A 23,448-nucleotide genomic window follows, 5' to 3' on the forward strand; every position below is an offset into this window, starting at 1 on the left:
AGCCACCCTCGGGCGCTTGGAGGATGAGGGGATGCCAAAGACGTAGAGGGAGGCAAAGCCACAGGGGGTGCGGAGGGAACCCCCCACAAAACCCCTTGGTGCATGCGGGACCCCCAGCCACTTGAAAACAGGCTCTGCACAATGCAAAAATTAAAATCGGGGGAAAAAAACCCCTGGGGATCCCATGGGACTCCCTGCCACAGCAGGAGACCCAGCAGAAACCTGCCTCCTGTTTTTCCAATACAGGGGGAAGGTCACCTGAGGTTGCAGACAAAATAGAGGGTCCTGCCATAAAAAATGGCAAAGTTCTCGCCAAAAATAACCCCTCCATGGCCTGTAGCAGCTGGAAAGCTTGAACTGTGAGGGAATCCCCATCCAAACCGGCGGTAAGGTTTTTACCCTTACTGTCGGCGGCTGAGGAAAACCCTCCGTGGGTGGTGGGGGAATACCGGGCTTCCCCACTGCTCCCTGCCAACTCACGAGACACTAGCGGCGAGGAGCCCTGGATGCCAGCACCCACTGCCAACAAGGCTCCTCCACCGCACAGGCCGCGAGTGCCTCGCGTCTAGAGCACAATGAGCACTTTTTCCCTTGTAAAGTGCTCATTGCTCTATACACGACCTATCTAGAAGAAAAGTGCCGGTTAGTTGAAAAATACAGTAAAATAAAGCAAATTTAAAGGGAAAACAACCCTTCAGACTGGCACTACCCTCAGGATTTTTTTTTTTTTACAGAACAGACTACACTGGCTCTCAAAGCAGTATGCCTTGCCTGAACTAGGGATAAGGCTTACTGCTGATGCACCTCTACAAAAATGTTGAGGAGGTAGAGGAAAAGGGGGGAGAGACCCAGCATAAGACCCACCGGGTGCGACACCCCTAAGGTTGGACGGACCCCAAAACAGGGCCCACCCAAACTCAATCCGGCAAAAAACAGGGACCAGGATCCCTAAACAAATTCCAACAGCTTCTTAGCTGGCTTACCCATAGAAGGTTGCGACACTGGAGATGTTTCCACCGGTGTCGATAAACACGGTTTCGTCTTTTGAAGAAGGCGGTTTTTCAAAGTCCTCTTCTGAAGAGAAGAACACTGAGTACAGGTTTCCGGGCAGTGCTCTGGTCCCAAACACTGGAGACACCAGTGATGTGGGTCAGTCACAAATATGGGCCAAGCACAGCGACTGCACTTTTTAACCCCCCGTCTGCGTGCTTGACATCTATGGAGACCACCTCAGCCAAATCGAAATTGGAGGCTAAGGTGGTACAACAGGCCCCGAAGGGCCGAACCCGCGAAATGGAAAAAAATAATAATTATTTTTTAACCAGAGGTAAAAGGACAAAGAAAAAATAAACATGAAATTGACTGAAAGAGTCAGAAACATGAGAGCGGGAAGGCAAAAAAATTTTAATAGCCGTTAAATGCGTCTTCTTAGCTCCACAGAAACTGATGGACTGCGCACCAACGTCAGGCGGGAAGGCACGCGCGCATGTGTAGTGTGGACTGATCATGAACTTTCTAAAACTTGAAGTTGTAATTCACTTTTCAAGTGTCCGTGCCGGGGCTCCGTCAGTGACGTCACCCATCAGTGAACATATGCTGCCTGCTTGTCCTGGAATAAATATAATTACTAGTGAAGAAACAGAATGGAAGCACTACAGCCTACAAGTACTGAAAAACACAAAAAAAACTAGTTTTACAAATCTCTTGTTCATCACTCAGTAAATCACATTTACTTATCGTAACAGCAGGCAGATATTCTCACATATGCCTGGTACGGACAGTATGGAAAGTGAATTGTCACTAAGTTTTAAGAAACAGCAGGCAGATATTCTCACATATGGGTGATGTCATCCATGGAACCTGGTACGGACAGTATGAAAAGTGAACTGTCGCTAAGTTTTAAGAAACTTTGTGACTGCCCACCCTGCGCATGCGTGACTGCTTTCCTGTCCACCAAGGCTCGCAGTAACTCAGTTCCATTAGCAAGCTAAGAACAAACCAGGGGAGGAGGGAGGGTTGTGAGATTATCTGCCTGCTGTCTCCAGATAACACCTGTTATGGTAAGTAACTTTCTTTATTCTAGGACAAGCAGGCAGCATACTCTCACATATGGGGCTCCCTAGCTTATTTCAGAGGGATGGAGGGAGAATTGGCCTTAAGAAAATAAATTTTGTAAAACTGCTTGACCAAAGTGCCCGTCTCATCTGGAATATGATTCTAGACCAGGGGTCCCAAAGTCCTCCTTGAGGGCCGAATCCAGTCGGGTTTTCAGGATTTCCCCAATGAATATGCATTGAAAGCAGTGCATGCATATTCATTGGGGAAATCCTGAAAACCCGACTGGATTCAGCCCTCAAGGAGGGACTTTGGGGACCCCTGTTCTAGACAGTAGTGAGACATGAACTTGTGAACTGAGGACCAAATAGCTGCTTTACAGATTTCATCAATGGAAGAGAAACGCAACTGAAGCTCAGACTTTATGTGCTGTTATACGCCTCCCCCGCCCCCCAAGCTGCAGCCCAGACTGAGAATAACAGAAGGAAATACAGGCCCCAAACCATGTGAAAATAGTTCTTTTGATTACTGGACGGCCCAATCTGTTGGGATCAAAGGAAATTAACAGTTGAGGAGATGTCCTGTGAGACTGAGTCCTTTGTAAGTAATAAGCAAGTGCTCGTTTGCAGTCCAAGGTATGAAGAGCTGTTTCACCAGGGTGAGTATGAGGCTTCGGAAAGAAAACTGGAAGCACAATTGATTGATTCAAACAAAATTCCTTAACCACCTTTGGCAAGAATTTTGGATGAGTATGGAGAACAACTTAATCATGGTAGAACACTGTAAAAGGTGGGTCTGCCACCAATGCTTGAAGCTCACTCACTCAACGTGCAGAAGTGATGGAGATTAAGAATCTCACTTTCCAAGTGAGATATTTAAGATGAGCAGAAGACATTGGTTCAAATGGATGCTTCATCAGTCAGGTGAGAACAATATTAAGATCCCAAACCACTGGAAGTGGTTTAAGAGGATGTTTGATGTTAAAAAAAGACCTTTCATAAATCTGCAAACAAATAGATGAACCGCAAGTGATTTATTGTTAACTTGAACATGAAAAGAAACTGATAGTGCTAAGGTGAACTCTTGACTTAAGTGGTTTTAAGACCCGAGTTGGATAAGTGTAAAAAGTATTCCAACACTGAAGGTATGGAGGAGGATGAAGCAGCTTGATGAAGATCACACCACGCTTAAAACTGTCAGTTTCTGTCACTAGCACTGCTGTGTAGAATGTTTTCTAGATGCTTCTAAAATGAAGCAGACTGAATCCGAGAGATCAGCTTCTGTAGAAGTTAGACTGAGAGGTACCTAGCTGTCAGGCGTAAAGACTGCAGATTATGATGTAAAAGAGACCCTTCACTCTGAGTTAGAAGAGATGGAAAGATCTGTAGGGTTATTGGGTCTTTGATCGTGAGTCAAAGTAGAAGGGAATAACACAGTTTTCTGGGCCACCGAAGGACTATGAGAATCATAGTAGCCGATTGTTGCTTGAACTTGACCAATGTTATGAGAGGAATTGGAGGGAAAGCATGAAGGAACTTGCCTGTCCAATCCAGGAGGAAGGCATCTGCTTCCAGACAATGAAGAGAGTATTGCCTGGAACAAAATTGAGGCAATTTGTGAATGCTGGGGGATGCAAATAGGTCTATCTGAGGAGTCCCCCAAAGAGAAAATATCTGATGTAAGACTTTGGAGTGGAGCGTCCACTCGTGTGGCCAAAGATATCTGCTGAGTTTGTTGGCAAGTGTATTTTGTGCTCCTTGAACATAGACTTCTTTGAGATATATGTTCAAGCAATTGCCCAGGCCCAAGTTTTCTCAGCTTCTTGACAGAGTCCAAGAACCCATCCTTCCTTGCTTATTCATATAATACTTTGCGACTCGATTGTCCATGTGGACCGGAGGACATATTGGCTATATTGTGCTGAAAAATCCTCAGAGCACTGTGAATCGCTCCGAGTTCCAAGAGGTTTATGTGGAGCTTCTGTTCTTGCGCAGACCAGTGACCTTGCATCCGGAGTCTTAGGAACATAAGAATTGCCACTGCTGGGTCAGACCAGTGGTCCTTCGTGCCCACCAGTCTGCTCACGCAGCGGCCCTTAGGTCAAAGACCAGTGCCCTATTAGAGTCTAGCCTTACTTGCATATGTTCTGTTCCAGTAGGAACTTATCCAACCTTGTCTTGAATCCCTGAGGGGGGTTTTCCTCTCATACAGCCTCCAGAAGAGCATTCCAGGTTTCTACTACTCTCTGGGTGAAGAAAAACTTCCTTACGTTTGTACAGAATCTTTTCCTTTCTAACTTTAGCGAGTGCCCTCTCGTTCTCTTCACCTTGGAGAGGGTGAACAGTCTCTCTTTCTCTACTAAGTCAATTCCCTTCAATATCTTGAATGTTTCGATCATGTCCCCTCTCAGTCTTCTCTTCTCAAGGGAGAAGAGGCCCAGTTTTTCTAGCCTCTAGTTGTGCGGCAACTCCCCCAGGCCCTTAACCATTTTTGTCACTCTTTTCTGGACCCTTTTTCATGTACGGCGACCAGTGTTAGACGCAGTATTCCAGGTGAGGGCGTACCATGGTTCGGTATAAAGGCATAACAACCTTTTCAGATCTGTTTGTGATCCCCTTCTTAATCATTCCTAGCATTGTTAGCCTTTTTCGCCGCTGCCGCACATTGCGCAGACAGTTTCAGACTTGTCTACAAGTACTCCTAAGTCTCTTTCCTGGGGGCTCTCTCCGAGTATAGCTCTGGACATCCTGTATTCGTGCATACGATTTTTGTTACCGACATGCATCACCTTGCACTTATCCAGGTTGAACCTCATTTGCCATTTTTCGGCCCATTCCTCGAGCATATTTATGCCTCTTTGTAGGTCTTCGCAATCCTTTTGTCTTTTCACTACTCTGAATAACTTTGTATCATCCACAAATTTAATCACCTCACTCGTCTTGCCAAGTTCTAGGTCGTTTATAAATATGTTGAAGAGCACCGAACCCTGCGGCACTCCACTCATGACGCTTTTCCAGTCCGAGTATTGTCCATTCACCCCCCACTCTCTGCTTCCTATCCGCTAACTGTCCAGGTGAGCTCCCCAAGCATACATGGACAAATCTGTAGTCAGGACCTTCTGATGTGGAAGTGTTTGGAACAGCAACCCTTTGGAAAGATTTGAGGAATTCATCCACCACTGAAGAGATTGACGAAGTGATAATGTGAATGTAATGCTCTGTGAGAAAGAATCCAGAGCTTGAGACCATTGAGATGCCAGGGACCATTGAGCTGTTCTGAGATGAAGATGAAGTCTCACAAATGGAGTAACGTGGACTGTAGGTACCATGTGACCTAATAGTCTCATCATTTGTCTGGCTGAGACGGACATATTTGAATGCAAAGTTGGAACAGGTTGTTCTGTCTTTATTGAGGCAGGAATGCCCCGAGTTGAATGGTATCGAGCAGAGCTCCGATGAACTGTAGAGTCTGAGAGGGTTGAAGTTGAGATTTTGGAAAGGTGACCTGGAACCCCAATTGTTGAAAAAACAGGATTGTTGACTGTATTGCTGAGCCAGACATTGAGATAGGGGGGAAACATGAAACCCTTGATCTCTTAAAGCTGCTGCTATTTCTACAAGGCATTTGGTGAATACTCTTGGAGAGAATGCCAAGCCAAAGGGCAGAACTTTGTATTGAAAATGTTGATGGGCAATTCAAAATCTCAGAAACTTTCTGTGAGCAGGATGAATTGGCACATGGGTATAAGCTTCTTTTAGATTTAGAGAGCATAGCCAATCATTTTGATCCAACAATGAATATAGAGTTCCCAGGGATAACATTCAAAACTTTTCTCTGACTAGGAATTTGTTTAAGTCTCAGAGATTGAGAATTGGATGTAGACCTACCATCTTCTTCGGGACAAGAAAATACCTGGAGTAGAACCCCTGATTTCTCTGAGAAGGGGGCACTACCTCCATGGCATTTAGTTGAAACAGAGCCTCTATTTCCTGAAGAAGGGACATTTGCTGCGAGTTGAAAGAGGACTCGGGAGGATGATTTGGTGATATGGAGAGAAAATGAAGAGAGTAACCTTCCTTGATGACTTTAAGAACCCACAGGTTAGTTAGTTAACAGAGTCCAACATTGATGGTAGATTTGTAGACGACCTCTGATTGGAAGGGGACGAGGTTGAGATTGGGAAACAGTAGCTATACTCTCGAGAAGCGCATCAAAAAGATTGAGTAGGCTTTTGAGGAGCTGCCATCTGAGCATTTTGAGACCACTGTTGCTTCTGCGTCCTTTCTGGTGGTGGTCTAGAAATAGGTTTAGTAGTATATCGCCTTTGATAGGAATAAGAAGGCTTGGCTGCCTGTCTTGAAATCGAAAGCTTAGCCTATATTTTGACTAAAGAATTCCAACTGGTTTCATGCAGTTAATTTTTGTGTGGCTGCCTCGATTGGATCATCAAAAAGCTCATCCCCTAAGCATGAAATGTTAGCTAATCTGTCCTGAAGATTAATGTCCATATCAGAAACTCTTAGCCAAGCTAGACACCTCATAGCCATTGACATAGCCGATGTTCTAGATGGTATCTCAAAAGTATCATAGGCTGACCGAGCAATATACTGTCTAGACCAGGGTTGCCCACACTTTTTTGGCTTGTAAGCTACTTTAAAAATGACCAAGTCAAAATGATCTACCAACAATAAAATAATAATAAAAAAAAGCACAAAGCACATTGTATGCAGAGAAAATGTTTATACTTGGGTTTTTTTCAAAGAGGTCAAGGCAGATGACTTTAAAATATGCAATGTCACCTCAGTAACAACTATACAAAAATAGACAAATATACCCCCTCCTTCCTCTTTTACTAAACCGTGATAGTGGTTTTTAGCGCAGGAAGCTGCGCTGCTCCCAATGCTCATAGGCTCCCTGTGCTAAAAACCGCCATCGTGGTTTAGTAAAAGGGGGCCATAGTGCAAAATATAGACAGCAGATATAAATTCTCAAAACGGACACACTTCCTTCCGACTGTGCATCCAAATTTTCTTCCATTCTTTCTGTCTCCTGCCATGCTTCCTCTCCTCCAGACCTCATTCCATTCCCCAACATCTCTCTCTGTCCCTCCATGAATCCAACTTTTTCTTCCTCTCTCCCTGCCCCCCCCCCTTTCTTTCTCTCTCCCTAAGCCACCACCGCCAATTTTTTCCCTGCTTCCCCGATGCCGCAACAGGCCAGGCACGTGCAGCGACTGCACAAGTGCCGGGCCCACAAGCCTTTCCACCCCCCCCCCCCCCAACGTCAATTCTGACATCGGAGAGAGGAAGTTCCAGCCAGGCAGCAATTGGCTGGCCCGGAACTTCCTCTCCGATGTCAGAATTGACGTCGGGGGAGGGGAGGGGGAAGGCTTGTGGGCCCTGCACTTGTGTAGTGGCTGCATGTGCCTGGCCTGTTGCTGCATTGGCATTAGGGAAGCAGAGAGAAGGCAAAGGCAATGTGAGTCTATCACGGAGCCCGGGATGGGCTCTGCAATCGACTCGCTTTGCCTTTGCGAACTACTGTTTGATCGCGATCAACCTTTTGGGCATCCCTGATCTAGACTGTGAGAGAGTTTTCACAATCTGTTGATATTGTGCAAGGTATTGTGAAGGAATATACTGGTCAAAGTTAGGCAATTGTCTTATCAGTTGTTTTAAGTAACAGGAAATGCAGAAATTGTAATTTAAGATCCTGCTCGCCAACTTGAAATTCTGATAAAGGCGACATCCAAATTTGTCCATGGTACAGCTCTGGAGGCACTGAGGCATAAACTTTTGCATTGGATGAGTTTTTAAGGGTTGATTCCACCACTAATGGTTGATGCTGAAGCTGTGGCTTATCAAACCCTGGGCAAGAAATGATCGTAAATAAGGAATCAAGTTTTCTCGGAACAATTGTAATTGTTAAAGGCTTTTCTCAATTTTTGAGAAGTGTCTCTAAGAATGTCGCGTAATGGTAGCTTGAGAAGTTCTTTTGGAGGTTCATCATAATCCAAGGCCTCCAAGTACTCCACACTGTGACCATTATCAGCTTCCAGTCTGACAGGTAGGGCTTTGCCTAGCTGCCTAATGTATCTGGTAAAAGAATGTCTCTGGAGATTTTCCCCTAAGAGGTGTTTTCTGTGGTGACTATTCCAAAGGAATTCCATAAGATTCAGGTGCAGATAAAGAAGGAGAACAATCTGAATTAGAACATAAATCTGAATCATATAGAAGGCTTGGAAACACTGTGCATCGAGGAGAACTATGTCTACAAGAAGATTTTCAACGTCTTCGGTACCGATTTGATGAAGGCGAGGAAGAGGTCTGATGAGTGCCCCTTTTACGCTTCAAAACATGGGATCAATGTGTTGAGGAGCAATATCTTGAGGTTGATCGGCACGGAGTGTCAATGCTCCAATGGATAGCTGACAGCGGTACCTTAAGGCCTTGTAATGCTATGCTCAAGCTGAGCTGATACCGAGGGAGTCGATGTTAGCACCAGCATGCAGTGCAATTTAAATATATTACAGAGCTCCCTCTGAAAGAATTCATCGAGCTTCTCCCTAAAAGAAAGTATTGGTACTGATGATTCAACAGCCGGTACCATCGATGCAGCAGTGGGTGACCTCGATGCGGATGCACACCTTGGAGGAGAGACAACCTGAAACATAGAAACATAGAAACATAGAAATAGACGGCAGATAAGGGCCACAGCCCATCTAGTCTGCCCACCCTAATGACCCTCCCCTACCTTTCTCTGTGAATAGATCCCACGTGTCTATCCCATTTGGCCTTAAAATCAGGCACGCTGCTGGCCTCAATCACCTGTAGTGGAAGACTGTTCCAGCGATCAACCACTCTTTCAGTGAAAAAGAATTTCCTGGTGTCACCTCGTAGTTTCCCGCCCCTGATTTTCAACGGATGCCCTCTTGTTGTCGTGGGACCCTTGAAAAAGAAGATATCTTCCTCCGCCTCGATGCGGCCCGTAAGATACTTGAACGTCTCGATCATGTCTCCCCTCTCTCTGCGCTCCTCGAGCGAGTATAGCTGTAATTTGTCAAGCCGTTCTTCATATGGAAGATCCTTGAGTCCCGAGACCATCCGGGTGGCCATTCTCTGCACCGACTCCAGTCTCAGCACATCCTTGCGATAATGCGGCCTCCAAAATTGCACACAGTATTCCAGGTGGGGCCTCACCATGGATCTATACAATGGCATAATGACTTCCCTCTTACGGCTGACGAAACCCCTTCGTATGCAACCCATTATTTGTCTTGGTCGTGGTTTGGTCTGCATCAAGGGACTTGATTCGGTACAGACCTGCAACGCTATTTGGAAGCGGGTGGCTTCTTAGCTAGCTTCCCCGATGCTGGAATCTCTTGCGATATTGATGTCGAAGTCGATGTTGGAGTCTTTGATGTCGACACCTGTGAAGATCTGGCAACATCCATGGTAGCGCCAAATAACTACTCCTATTGAGTGCGACGGGCATTAAGAGAACGGGATTTTAAAATTGAACAGTGAGAACAAGTCTCTATTTTGTGTTCAGGGCCTAAACACTGTAGACACCATTTATGGAGGTCTGCAGTCGAAATAGGCTGCGCACACTTGCCACACCTTTTAAAACCCATCAACAATTTCAACGTAGATGGAAAAATTACTTCAGCGAAATTGAACTCAATTGTCGCTGAGATTGTCAAGAAAAAATAAAAACAACAATACATGAAAGTGGGAAAGCAAACAGACTGAATGAAATCCAGCCAAACAATACTTCTTTGTTCTGCAGAAAACGAAGAGCCTCGGTGGACGGGAAGGCAGTCGTGAAGTTTCTTAAAACTTAAAATGACAGTTCACTTTTCATACTGTCCGTACCAGGCTTCGTGGATGGCGTCACCCATATGTGAGAATATGCTACCTGCTTATCCTAGGATAAAACATTTTTCTGTGGGTAATGGGAAAACTGAGTCAAAAAAGTACCTAATGGAGCTCATTATTTCTAATAATAATTCAACTGCTAACATTAATCAGCTTGCCACCTTGTATATATTGGTAAAACATTTATTTTTATTTTAGCACAGTCTGACAACATTTAAATTTGCAATCTCACACTTCTAACACAAAGCATTTTATCTGCATGTATAGTCCCACATATGTATTTAACATTTCTTTGAGTAACCAAAAATGTTTACAGCATGACTAAAAGTAAAATCTTATTTCCCCCCACCCTTACTCATTCTACTTTTAGGAACAGGCCTCTAAAACCACTTGTGCAGGGGATGCAGTTTATTTACATCATTTCAGTAAAGAATGGAAGGGTGGAACATACTGTACACTAAAAAAACTGCTTGGGGAAACTCTCTACTACAACAGAGGTGGACAGTTAGGTCACAAATTTAAAAAAATATACATAAGTTGAAAGACAACCTTGATTTTAGAAAATAGAGAAGATAATTCTGATTGGCCCAATTTATGTTAATCCCTGCAGAGACTTGTGCAACTCAATATTGTGTGTCAAAGAGAAATATTTTGGTAAAGTCCTCAAGAGTTTCAGAATTATTTTATGCAAGTTCATTTGTTTACTATTAAATAGCAATTCCAAGGATAGATGAGGAGGTGAACTGTGTAGGTGGTCTTTGATTCCACTCAAAAAAACAACAGAATAACTCATTTAACATGCTCCTCCAGTCTGCTGTTGAAATACATTGATGGTTTCTTCATCTTCCATCTCCAGCTGTGAAACAAAACCAAAAAAGTTCTTTAATTTTTTTTCACTACACTTGACTAAAACATTACTTTTGTAATCACTTTGAATGATTATTCTAGGAAGGCAGTATATACATTTTTCAAATAAGTATGTACGCTAAATCTGAATTTCAACATTATAGCCAACAGAAAATCATTCTATACCAGTTGGGACATACCTGAAAAATGATGACATATGTGATACAGTGCATATATGGCCCACATGGACCTTTGGGCTGATACAATATGACATTTCTTATGAATTAAATGTAAACATGCCCTTCATCCACAAAATCCCTATCTCCCCCAACAGGCTAACACATTTTCTCCATGGAAGAAATAGCAACCCCCTCCCCTCATTCTCATGTCATCTGAGTAATCGCAACAAAACTCAACTACCAGGCATACCATGAAACACAAAACCTAAAAAAGTTCCTCCTGTCTGCTGTTGAAATACATCGATGGTATCTTCATCTTCCATCTCCAGCTGTGAAATAAAACCAAAAAGGTTCTTTAATTTTTTTCACGACACTTGACTAAAACATTACTTTTGTAATCACTTTGAATGGTTATTCTAGGAAGGCTGTACAGTGGTACCTCGAAATCTGAACGCCCCAGAACTCGAACAACTTGGAATCCAAACTTTAATTTTTAGTAAATTTTGTCTTGGAATCCGAACTTGTGAGAGAACCCAGAATACAGCAGAGGAGCAAGAATCGGCAGATTTTGGTAATTCCTTTCCACGAAACTCCTCAGCAGCTCCCGATCGCCTGTACACATGGGGAAAAGCAGGCTCCTCTGTGATGTTTTGCGGGCGGTGAAGGAGAAATTAAAAAGTGGCAGATGCTAGTTCGCTGATAATAATCACCCCCTCCGATCTCCTGTGTAAGCCATGCTGCCAGAGAGGTGGGGAAAATAAAAGTTTTGTGGGGGGTGGGGTAGAGAGGGAGACTGGATCTGCTGGGGCTGGGGCCCTCCCTGCAGCTGCCGATCGGGCTCCTCCAGCTCATTCTCGCCATGCCTCCTCCTCCTGTCTCCAGAACACCCCCCCCCCATATAACCCAGCGATTTCTAACACCTCCCCCCTTTCCGTTCTCCCTGTTTGTTTTGAAGCACTTCCGATGTCCGATCCTTATTTTTGGGGGCCTGTACCTTTATGCCAACTCTTGGGCTGAAAATCTGTCAAATTGCTTGGAGGGGGAGGGTTTCTTATTTTTCTTTCTTTTTCACATTACAAGGTTTTCCTACTCTGTTTCATTTCTGCCCTTCCCCCACCTGAGAGAGCAAAACACAACAAAAAATAGGAGGCACTTGCCTTTAAAGGGCTGCTCTAGAAACTTGTAGCTGCGTGGGGGATGGCTTGCATGTAAAAGTAGCAAAATCTCATGGCTAGACTGTAAAAAAATAAAATAAAAGATCAAATAGCACAGTTACTTACCGTAACAGGTGTTATCCAGGGACAGCAGGCATATATTCTCACATGTGGGTGACGTCATCTACGGAGCCCCAGCGCGGACAGCTTTTCAAGCAAACTTGCTAGAAGTTTCAAGTTTGCACACTGCACCACGCTTCCGGGAGCCCCCGGAGCCCAACGAAAAATAAAATATTTTTTTTTTTTTTTGAAAAGAAAAGAAACGAAAAAAACAAGAAAGAGCACCGCGAACTTATTCCAATAAAAGAACAACGAAACGCGGCAGCTAGAAGGCAATACACTGGAGCTCAGATCCACAGGGCTTTCTGGCTCCGCGGAAAAAATTGAACTGAGGACCACGAGGTGGGATGCGCCCTCTAGTGGGCGAGAAGGCATGCACATGCGTGGTGCAGTGTGCAAACTTGAAACTTCTAGCAAGTTTGCTTGAAAAGCTGTCCGCGCTGGGGCTCCGTAGATGACGTCACCCACATGTGAGAATATCATGCCTGCTTGTCCTGGGATAATGATTCTATTGTGCTGTCAATCTGAGTTTGTGGGACCAAAGAACGGATTAATCCAGTTTCTATTATTTTCAATGGGAAAAATTGTCTTGATACTTGAATGTTTTGGAACTCGAACTGAGTTTGGGAACGGATTAAGTGCAGATTCCAAGGTACCACTGTATATAGATTTTTCAAATAGATATGTATGCTAAATCTGAATTTCAATATTATAGACAGCAGAAAATCATTCTATACCAGTTGGGACATACGTGAAAAATGATGACGACATATGATACATTGCATATATGGCCCACATGGACCTTTGGAGTGATACAATATGACATTTCTTATGAATTAAATGTAAATTATGCCCTTCATCCACAAAATCCCTATCTCCCCCAACAGGCTAACACATTTTCTCCATGGAAGATATAGCAAACACAAACAACCCAACTCATTCTCATGTCATCTGAGTAATCGCAACAAAACAACTACCAGGCATACCGTGAAACTCAAAACCTGAAAAAAATCCTTACATGTAAGCAAAACTACCATACAATAGTAGAGCAAATTACTCACCTGTACCAGGTGCTCTGAGCAGGACACACTTCCCACACATGGGTGATATCATCTGATGGAGCCCACCATGGTGAACTTCCCTGAAACGTACACATGTCTTCAAGGACTTGAATAGATTTTGAAGGACTGACTGACCAAACCAACGAGATGTGAAGGTGTAGACTGATGACCACATCACAACTATGCATATATCCTGTATGGAGGCTGACTCTACCAATGCAGCTAAGGCTCTGAAGTTACGAGCTGTAATGTGACCTTCCACAATCAGCCCAACCTGAGCACAAACAATCTGCTAACCAACTGCATAATGTGCATTTACAGATGATTGCCTCTATCCTGCTGGGATCAAAAGAAACAAAAAGCTAGATAGATTGTCTATGGGTTTTAGTCTGCTCCAGAGAGAAGCCAAGCAGACCAAATTGTGCAGTGTGCTTTCACCAAGATAGGCATGGGGTTTTAGGAAGAATGCTGATAGAACAATTGACTGGATAAGATGGAACTCCAGTATTATCTTAGGAATGAGCTTAAGATGTATGCAGAGGAATTATTCTGTTATGATGAAATCTTGTATAAGGTATCAGCAAAGGTGGAAAGAGGAAACGAGAGGCGGCATGGTATAAAGGTGAAGTGAAAGAGGCTATTAGAGCAAAAAAAAAAACATCCTTTAAAGAATGTAAAAAGGATCCGAATGAAGAAAATAAGAAGAGACACAAGCACTGGCAAGTTAGATGCAAGCATTGATAAAGACAGCTAAGAAAGAATATGAAGAGAAACTTGCAAAAGAGGCAAAAAAAACTCACAGCCAGGCTAGCTGAGCGTTTGGTCACCTTCTTCAACAGGGAAGAGGCTAAGCTGGACGATGCGCCCCCCCACCCCCCGAGGCTGTGCCATGTGGCGTGTGGCACAAAAATGCTCTAAAAACGCTAAATTTGTGCAATCCTGACAAGAATCCACATGAGGTAAGTCCAGCAGGTTTCTAGGCAAAATTTGCAGTTTTCAAGATGCAGGGAGCTATAGAAAAAAAAAAATGCTAAAAATCTGCACTAAAATCACATATTTTTCACATTTTCCAAACTCTAAAATGGCAATTTTAGGATTTTTCAGGAGGGGGAACATAGGAGAACATTCAGAAACACTCACAACCCCACTTTTCCAGCCACCCCCGATTCCTCTCACAGGCTGCCTGTGTACTGTGACCTGACAGGATCTGTGCTGTAGCCTGCTTTCCGCTCTCTCATAGTAGCTGAATGAGAAAATCCCCTGACACAATGCTGGGAATGGTTCTTTAAAAGCTGATCTTTGGGCTACCTGTCAGACTCCTATGTCTGATTACACCTCCACCCTTGCGGACCAACAAATGTGCACAGGGATGGGCAGAGGTGCAAAAACACAGCCAGCACCCTGCGAGACACCGACCGCCGAGCCCCCTAAGGGCACCTAGCCACCTGCACTAGAACCTTGATTAACAGTAGGTGAGACCATGTCAGGGAGAGCCCTGAGATCCACACAAAATTATGAAGGCTGGCTAACAGGTATCCAGTGGGATTGGCCTATCAGCTACACACCGAAGTTTGTGAATTCTCAAGCAGGAAGAGTTTCAAATTCGCTCCAAGCACCCAATTCCATGAAAAAAGGACAAAATTACATTGAATTAAAAATAATAAAATGGGCAGAGTAGAACAAACACTCTTGCAAGCACGCATGCAGAAGGAAAGAACTGAAGGTGGAGCTAGAGAGCCCAGTGAAGTACAATAGAGGCAGAGTGGCTATGGGGAAATAATAATCTGTCTAGAATGTCTCACCTATTGCACTGGAATAAGATTTTCCAGGTCAAAAACCTCAGGTGGCAAGAATCAAATGACTTAAATGGAAATTTCATATGCTGGGTGGGAACAATATTGAGATCTCATGACACTGTGGGAGGCTCAAATTGACTGGGGGCTTGAGTAATAAGCCTATCATAAAATGGATAACTAGAGGCTGAAAAGAGATGGGCTTACTTTTGATGAATGATATGAATATTAAATTGGAGATAGTTCACAGCACAATAATTTCATAATTATTTAAAATCATGGCCATGACATGAATTAATGGAATTCATTTACCAAAAAATTAAAACATTGCATGTATATAGTCTCATGCTACATAATTAAAAACTAATCCTTATTTTATTATAATTAACTTTTGGACTATAGTGGTAAATCAAGGACTCCCAGATCTTTGACCAGCTTGACCAGATCTGCCTCAAAAACACACTTTGGAAGCCATGTCAGCTGACCACTAATGGAGCCAGAGAAAATGCTGCTCTGCCACAGACAAAGCCAAGGCCCAAACCAAATTAGACATAGGGAAAGCATTCCCTTGCTGATACTATTTCCAAACTAACGACATCATCAGACATCTCTTCCTGAACATCAGGGAGATTCTTGGCCCAACTGAAGCTGGCTTGAGTGACATAACCATCAGAAATAACTACCTGCAGGGTCAAAGCGGAAACCTTGAAAGACCTCTTAAAAAGGGCTTCCATGCGATGGTCCTGGGGACCATACCGCCCTTCACCTTTGGCAACCAAAACCAGTCCTGCACATCCACCAAAAGCTAGTAATGACAAGCCATCACTCCAGCCACCCCAAGAGGAGCATCTGGCAGTTGCCACTGTGCCTTGACAAGCTCCTAAAGATCCTTATTAAAAGGAATAACTTTTGGTGAGTTACAGGTACATTTAAGCAAAGGATCCCCCTTCCTCAGTGCTTATCTTCTTCAAGCCCCAAGCAATGCAAAACTTGGGAGATCAAAAAAGGGCAGCTCCTGCCAACAAAAATGCAGACCACAAATGGGTCCTTCACCTAGCAGAGGCTCAGAGCCATTGTCCATAAGATCCTGGGGCCAATCCTCCTCATCACTGAAACTCTCCTTACATGAGAAGCAATATCAGCTCCACAGTTACAAGCTCAAGCCCTTCAATCCAGGGCCCAGGTTGATCAAGTGCCACCAAGGATTCCTCATCAGAGAAGCCAAGCACCGCTAACTCCTGAGTTGAGGAGCTAGGCTCATGCTGTTTAATGTAAAAAGCCTGATGAAGCAGCAACTCAAATTCTATGGAGAAGGGCAGAGGAATTACAGCCTCCTGCCTAGTCAAAACTAGCGGGTCCTCTGCTCCAGAAGCTTCATCTTTCATGCCAAGAACATTGCAGCATCAAAGCCCTGAGGCAACTTGTCTGACAATATCCGGGAGTCAGCTGTGGTGCTTCAGCCTCCCCTTTTGCTCTCTCTGTGCTCATCACAACAGATCCTGAGGGCCAAGCAACCAAAGGAAGCCCCCCCCCAACAAAGAATCCTCATAAACATGGCACAAACTGCTGCTAGGTCACACCATGTCATGTCTTTCCCGAGGAAGCCTCCATGATGCACGCTTGATCCACTTCTGCAAATGCTATGAACAAACCCCTTCAACGGCCTCAGCACCAGGCAGGAAGACTCCAGAAGGATCAGCAGCTTTGTTTTTTGTAAGTTGGGTTACTGGCTGTTCCTTTCCTGCCCAGAGAACTGCCTTAAGGAACCCCACTCTAGGGAAAGGAGGCTGAAGCACATGACCAGCTGGAGGAGGAGGGAGCGTTCACCCCCACAATGAACAGGCTAAAAAAGAGCACTGAACATCCCCACCAAAAGGTACAACTTTTCTACTTTCTTTTATTTTACCTTTATTTTTGCAACAAGGCACTCTCTAATTTCTGTTGTTTTGCATTCAGTTTTTCATTCCTCACCCCGCCCCCCAAGTTAGCCCAAAAGGGCCCTAGGGACAGGTCTGCACAGGCACCTTACCTACCATCTACTGAGGAGACTGAGAAATACTGAAGGTGAGAGGACTGCACAGGGTTATGTAAGATGAAGTCTCTAGTAGTTTTTCTGTCTTCCCATCTGCCGGTAGGACACATATCCATTCAAAGGGAATGGTCTGGAGCAGACACTAAGGAAAAGTATAATGCTAAAATGTGGGAACTGCCCTGGTCAACACTGGAATTTTTCAGAGGAAACGGACTTCTCTATTTACTTTGATCTTTGTATGGGAAAGGTAAGGGGATTGGGACTTATATACCGCTTTTTTGTAGTTTTACAACCACATTCAAAGCGGTTTACATACAGGTACTTTAAGCATTTTTCCCTACCTGTCCCAGTGGGCTCACAATCTATCTAATATACCTGGGGCAGTGGAAGATTAAGTGACTTGCCCAGGGTCACAAGGAGCAGCGCGGGGTTAAAGCCACAACCTCAAGGTGCCGAGGTTGTAGCTCTAGCCACACTCTTCTCCATTTCTCTTCATGCAAACACAGGACAAACAATAACCAGGAAAAGCAATAAAATATACAATAAATTGTGACTATGTGCCATACCTGTGCAGGTGTGTCTGTTTCATTAATTGGCTGTCCATCAAATCTAAATCTAATCTGTCTCATTGATAAGCCCTGTAAAAATATTTGGAAAAAAAAATGGTTAATATTTTTGTAATTTAACTGTATGTTCATCTTTTCTGGTTCTTGTTAGCTCTGTTGATTAAATTTAAAAATATATAGTGTAGCTGTGCTGAACTCATCCAACAAAGAATAAATGCCATATAATCATGTATGAAATCTGACTTTTCTTAATATAATTTTTTAAAATAGTGTCTACCTGAATAACAGACACAAGAAAATTTAAAAGGTGAAATAGCAAAGATGTTTACATGTAGCAGATATTCTCCGAGGACAGCAGGTATATATAAATATATATTCTCACATGTGGGTGATGTCATCCATAGAACCCAGTATGGACACATATCAAGTGTACTGTCGCTTTAAATTTTAAGGCAGTGGTCGTACCTTGTGCATGACAGCGCCTTCCTGTCTGACATCGGCTCACAAAACCATCAGTTCAGTAACAAAGCTAAGAAGCCAACTAGAAGTGAGCAGGTTGTGAGATTATATATTTGCTGTCCTCCGAGAACACCTGCTACAGGGAAGTATCTTTGCTTTCTCTGAGAACAAGCAGGTATAATATTGTGACATGTGGGACCCCCAAGCTGCCAGGATCATGAATCTGGAAGAGATTGAACACTGACTATACATAAGCCTGGGGAAACCCAAGAAGAATGTAGGGAAAGTTGGCACTCAAGAACAGAAAGTAAAAAGATTTTGCAAAACTACTTGCCCTAACTCAGCGATGGCAAACCTGTGGCACGCGAAGGCCTTGCAGCTGGCACGTGGGAAGGTCCGCAATAGAGAGCTGCACGGGTCGCGAGGATTCCGTGGGGACGCCTCCGAGGGTCGCGGGATTCCTGCGGGGCTGGATGTACTAAGTCGCGCGGCTTTTCTCCCTACCTGCTCTGCTTGCAGCAAGCATAGAGCCGAACGGAAGTCTTCCCGACGTTAGCGCTGACGTCGGAGGGAGGGAGGGCTGACATCGGGAAGACTTCCGTTCGGCTCTGTACTGCAGGCAGGGTAGGTAAGGAGAAGTAGCCTCGCGGCTCGAGTGGCTACCAAGGGAGGGGGCGGTCCGCCCCGCCCCGTGTACAGCACAGCCGGCCAGGTCCCCTTACTTTTGCTGCTCTAACCCGACCGACCGACAACAGCCCTGGTCCGACAAACCTCCCTGCCCTTAACCGCGAATCTAAATTACCTTCTTACAGCAGCTGTAAGAAGGAAATTTAGATTCGCGGTTAAGGGCAGGGAGGTTTGTCAGACCGGGGCTGTTGTCGGTCTGTCGGTCGGGGAAGCGCCACAAAAGTAAGGGGACCTGGCCGGCTGTGCTGCACCCGGGGCGGGAGAGAAGGAGGGGGGAGAAGGACGCTGAAAGCACTGGGGAAGACAAAGGGGTGGAGAAGGACGCTGAAAGGCCATGGGGAACACGGGGTGGGGGGGAAGGACACTGAAAGCATTTGTGGAAGACAAAAGGGGGAGAAGGACGCTGACAGGACATGGGGAAGACCGGGGGGGGGGGGGGAGAAGGACGCTGAAAGGACATGGGGAAGATGGGGGGGTGGAGAAGGACGCTGAAAGGAAATGGGGAAGAGAGAGTGGGGAGAAGACGCTGGCAGAGATGAAGACAGAGATGCCAGACTATGGGGGGAGCGGAGGGAAGAAGATGGGTGCCAGACCAATTTGGAAGGGGGGAGAAGGGGAGAGGCACAGTAACAGAGCAAATGGAAGACGCAGAAGGAAGAGAGACAGTGGATGGAAGGAACTGAATGAGAACATGAGGAAAGCAGAAACCAGGCAACAAAGGTAGGAAAAGAATTCTATTTCTTTTATTCTTTTTTTTTTGCTTCAGGATAAAGTAGTATATTAGTTGTGTTGATAAAAATTTATAAACAAAAGAGGCTCTGGTAAAAACCCGTTTACAAAGTGTGTATTCTTCCCAATTAATATTTCCAAATTAATAAAGTGTTTTTGCTTATTTGTAAATGGGTTTCTACCAGAGCCTTTAATTCAGTAGCATAATTAAATGAAATAACTATTTCTGAAGTTTATAGGGACGGGCGGGGATGGAGGGGATTCCTCACGGGGATGGGCAGGGACGGAGGACATTCCTCGCGGGGATGGGTGGGATTCCTCATGGGGACGGGTGAGACTTTGGCGGGGACAGGTGCGGACGGGTGGGATTTCTGTCCCCGCGCAACTCTCTACTCCGCAATTAAGATATGCGGCGGGAGGTGAGTGTGCCGGTGTCTGCTTTGCAGCTCACCTGGCAACAGGGCCGGACTGGCCATTGGGAGGACCGGGCATTGTCCCGGTGGGCCGCGGCCCATTCTCCTGTGCTGGCTGCAGTCCTGTGAGTGGATGTTTAGCCTGCCTGTCTTCCCCTTAGTATCCTATGAGCCTGGCAGTGTGTGAGGGGGAAGTGGGGGGAGGAAGAGAAGCTTCACACTGAGTCTGTCACAGGAGCTCAGTGAGGCTGTAGTGTGACTCCACATGTGACATCTGTAATCAGGAACAGTTCCTAGTGCTCCCATGCTAGAGAGGTGAGGATATGGGGGAATGTTAATGTGTCTAATAATGTGCTCCTCTGTAAAAACCTCTGTATCTTCCATGGGGGACATGCTAAATTCGAGGAAATAAAAAAAGCTGCTTATGATGATTGCATAGAGAAGTTCAGTAAGCTGAGAGGAGGGCTGGGCTCTCTGTGAACAACCAACACACTAATCCTCTGCGCTGTACCTTATGGAAAACTCAATATAGCAAAAAACAGTAAAGTGTATATGTGGCCCTTCACAGTGCTTTTGTAAACATCATAATAAAATAACAAAGGCTCCAATAATGAAAAATAAAAGTCCTTTTCCCATACACTCAGGTTGCACAAGTCCGGTTTTCACCAGGACAGTATATTGTTTGACCAAAACGGATGTCTACAATTAGTAAAATTCCCCAATCACATATTTTTTTATGGGGACGGATTTGTATACAGCACTTCATTAGATTTTTTTTATTATACAAATTTTATCTTTTTGTAGACTTGAAGTCTTGAACAAAGAAAATGAGTACAGCAAAAAAAGCAAAAACAGATAGTGGAAGACCATTCCAAGAGGCCTGGACAGAGACATATGGAATGATTGAACGCAGTGGGAAAGCATTGTGTATTATGTGTAATGAAAGTGTTGTGTCTCACACATCAAGTGTCAAACGTCACTTTGAGACCAACCATAACAGTGTTGCTGAACTTGGTTTAGCTCAAAGAAAAGAGTTCCTTGTAGGAAAATTAAAGAAATATCACTCCCAGTCTCTTAGTTTTAGCAACTATCTTTCAAAAACTAATCATCTTACAGTTGCCAGCTTTCAAATTTCACTTTGCATGGCAAAACATGGTAAGCCCCTCTCTGATGGAGATTTTATCAAAAAGGCAATTTTGGCTGGGAGTAATTCACTCTTCCATGATTTCCAAAACAAGGATAAAATTGTGCAGCGCATCTCTGAGAAGCCGCTAAGCAGAAATACTGCAAAAGATAGGGTTCTGCGAATGGCTGCTGATGTTAGTCAACAGCTTACTTGCGAATTACAAAAAGCACCCTTCTACTCCATGTGCTTAGATGAAAGTACAGATATTACTAACCATGCAAGACTAGCGCTCATTTTGCGTTATGCTACTGGTGACATCATGAGAGAAGAGCTGGTAAAACTGCTGTCTTTGCCTGGAAGAACACAAGGGATAGATATCCACAATGCTGTGATGGAGGCTTTTTCATCACTAGACATAAGTCCAGAAAAAGTGGTTTCAGTTACTAGCGATGGAGCACCTAGCAAGGTGGGGACAACATCAGGATTCATTCATTTCTTTGCTAAGGAAGCAAAACATCCACTGATTCAATTTCACTGCATAATACATCAAGAGGCTCTCTGCGCCAAAGAAAGCAGCAAAAAACTTGACGATGTCCTCAAAGATGTAACAAAAATGGTGAACTTCATCATGGCGCGTGCTCTTAATTTTCGACAATTTCAAGCCCTTCTTGATGAGGTTCAGGCACAATATAACACTTTACTGATGTACAATAATGTCCGGTGGCTGAGCAGAGGACGAGTGTTAGAGAGATTTGTGGCCTGCTTGGAAGAAGTTAGGCTATTTATGAACGAAAAGGGGGAAGACTATCCTCAACTCACCAACATGGCCTGGCTTACCAACCTCATGTTCTTTACAGATTTTACTAACCACTTTAATGTACTAAACAAAAAATTACAAGGCATGGGAAAAACAGCAGAAAGCATGTTTAGTGACATCAAAGCTTTTGAGAGAAAATTGCATGTTTTTGAAAAAGACCTTGAGAGTGGACAGCTAAAATATTTTCCCAACCTAAAAATACATTTGGATAATTCTACATTTGTGGACAGTCATAAAAAACACCAGGAAATCCACAAAGCATATTCCACCATTGTAGCCGAAGCAAAGGAGAATTTTAGTAAAAGATTTTCTCAGTTCCGTAAAATGGAGACAACCCTTTCATTTATAACTTCCCCAGAAAAGTCCACATTTGAAGATCTTGATCTTTCCTGCTTACAGTGGTTGGATATTCAAAATTTGGAAATGGAGCTACTGGAATTTCAAGAAAGCTCTATCTGGAAAAGTAAATTCAATGACCTGCGTGCGGCTCTTGAACGTATTGAGTGTGAAAGGGTGACAAATGAAATCACTGCTAGCAGTTCTGAAAATGAAATCCTAAAAGCGTGGAATTCTCTGCCAGACAATTTTAAGTCCATGAAAGCACTTGGGATTGCTCTTCTTACTTTGTTTGGGTCATCCTATGCTTGTGAGCAGCTGTTTTCGGCTTTGTATCATATAAAATCTGATGCAAGAAACAGATTAACGGATGACATGAGTGCTGCATGTGTTGCTCTGAAATTAACGCACTATGAGCCAAGGATTGACAAGTTATCAGCATGCATGCAACAACAAAAATCACATTAATTTTTTTCAGAGCATGCCCAATGCATATGTTTACATGAAGCAGTGTTTTCAGTTTGCAGTTAAGACACTTTCTAAGTTATTTAAATATTATTTAAAGATGTTATTTAAAAAAGGGACTTTACATGGCCCTGTTGTATTCCAATCTGGAATTTCCAATAAAAACGGTTGGTTTAACTGAAAGCTCTTTTGTTTTCTTTACATCATATTATTAGAAATGTAATGATTTAACTATTTTCTAATTTGATTGTAAATTTTACAAAAAAACATGTATAGACTCTTTGGGAATACACACCGAGTCTTGACACAGTTAACAGTTTTAAGAAGTTTATCTTTTTTTTTACTCAGGATACATTTGACATGTTATGTGAATGATACATTTAAAATATATTGTGTAACTGAATCAAATTATTCCTAAATTCATTAAATTGAATGAAATCATTAAAACATTATAAATTGCCAATAAATTGAAATGAAAACCAAAGGATTGTGAATCAAATTGATTCTCTGACAATACAAAGATTCCAACCTTTAAAAATGATGTTACATAGTTCAGGCAACTTTATAAAGAGTTTTTAGATACTAAAATCTTGTTATTAAGGTTTAATTGACGTGCTGGCACTTTGAGGAAATTCTTTGGTTTTGTGCGGCTGTTTGGGCACTCGGGCTCAAAAAGGTTAGCCATCACTGCCCTAACTGTTTCTTCTGGAGTTTAGCTCTAAACATCAGTGTA

The 23,448-nt window shown here is 43.7% G+C and overlaps 1 protein-coding gene across 1 annotated transcript in view; it reads right to left on the reverse strand.

The window, feature by feature from the left end:
• Positions 1 to 10,099: 10,099 nt before the first annotated feature.
• Positions 10,100 to 23,448, reverse strand: part of SUMO3 (small ubiquitin like modifier 3) — a 51,881-nt gene continuing 38,532 nt past the window's right edge. Inside the window, exons 3-5 of the mRNA XM_033947010.1 lie at positions 17,684 to 17,755; positions 11,208 to 11,286; positions 10,100 to 10,788 (exon numbers count right to left, since the gene is read on the reverse strand). Coding sequence (XP_033802901.1) covers positions 10,772 to 10,788; positions 11,208 to 11,286; positions 17,684 to 17,755 — 168 coding nt within the window. The 3' untranslated portion in view covers positions 10,100 to 10,771. The remainder of the gene's footprint in view (positions 10,789 to 11,207; positions 11,287 to 17,683; positions 17,756 to 23,448) is intronic.

The sequence above is a fragment of the Geotrypetes seraphini genome, chromosome 5 (assembly GCF_902459505.1).
Source record: "Geotrypetes seraphini chromosome 5, aGeoSer1.1, whole genome shotgun sequence".
In the NCBI taxonomy this organism is placed as follows: Eukaryota; Metazoa; Chordata; class Amphibia; order Gymnophiona; family Dermophiidae; genus Geotrypetes; species Geotrypetes seraphini.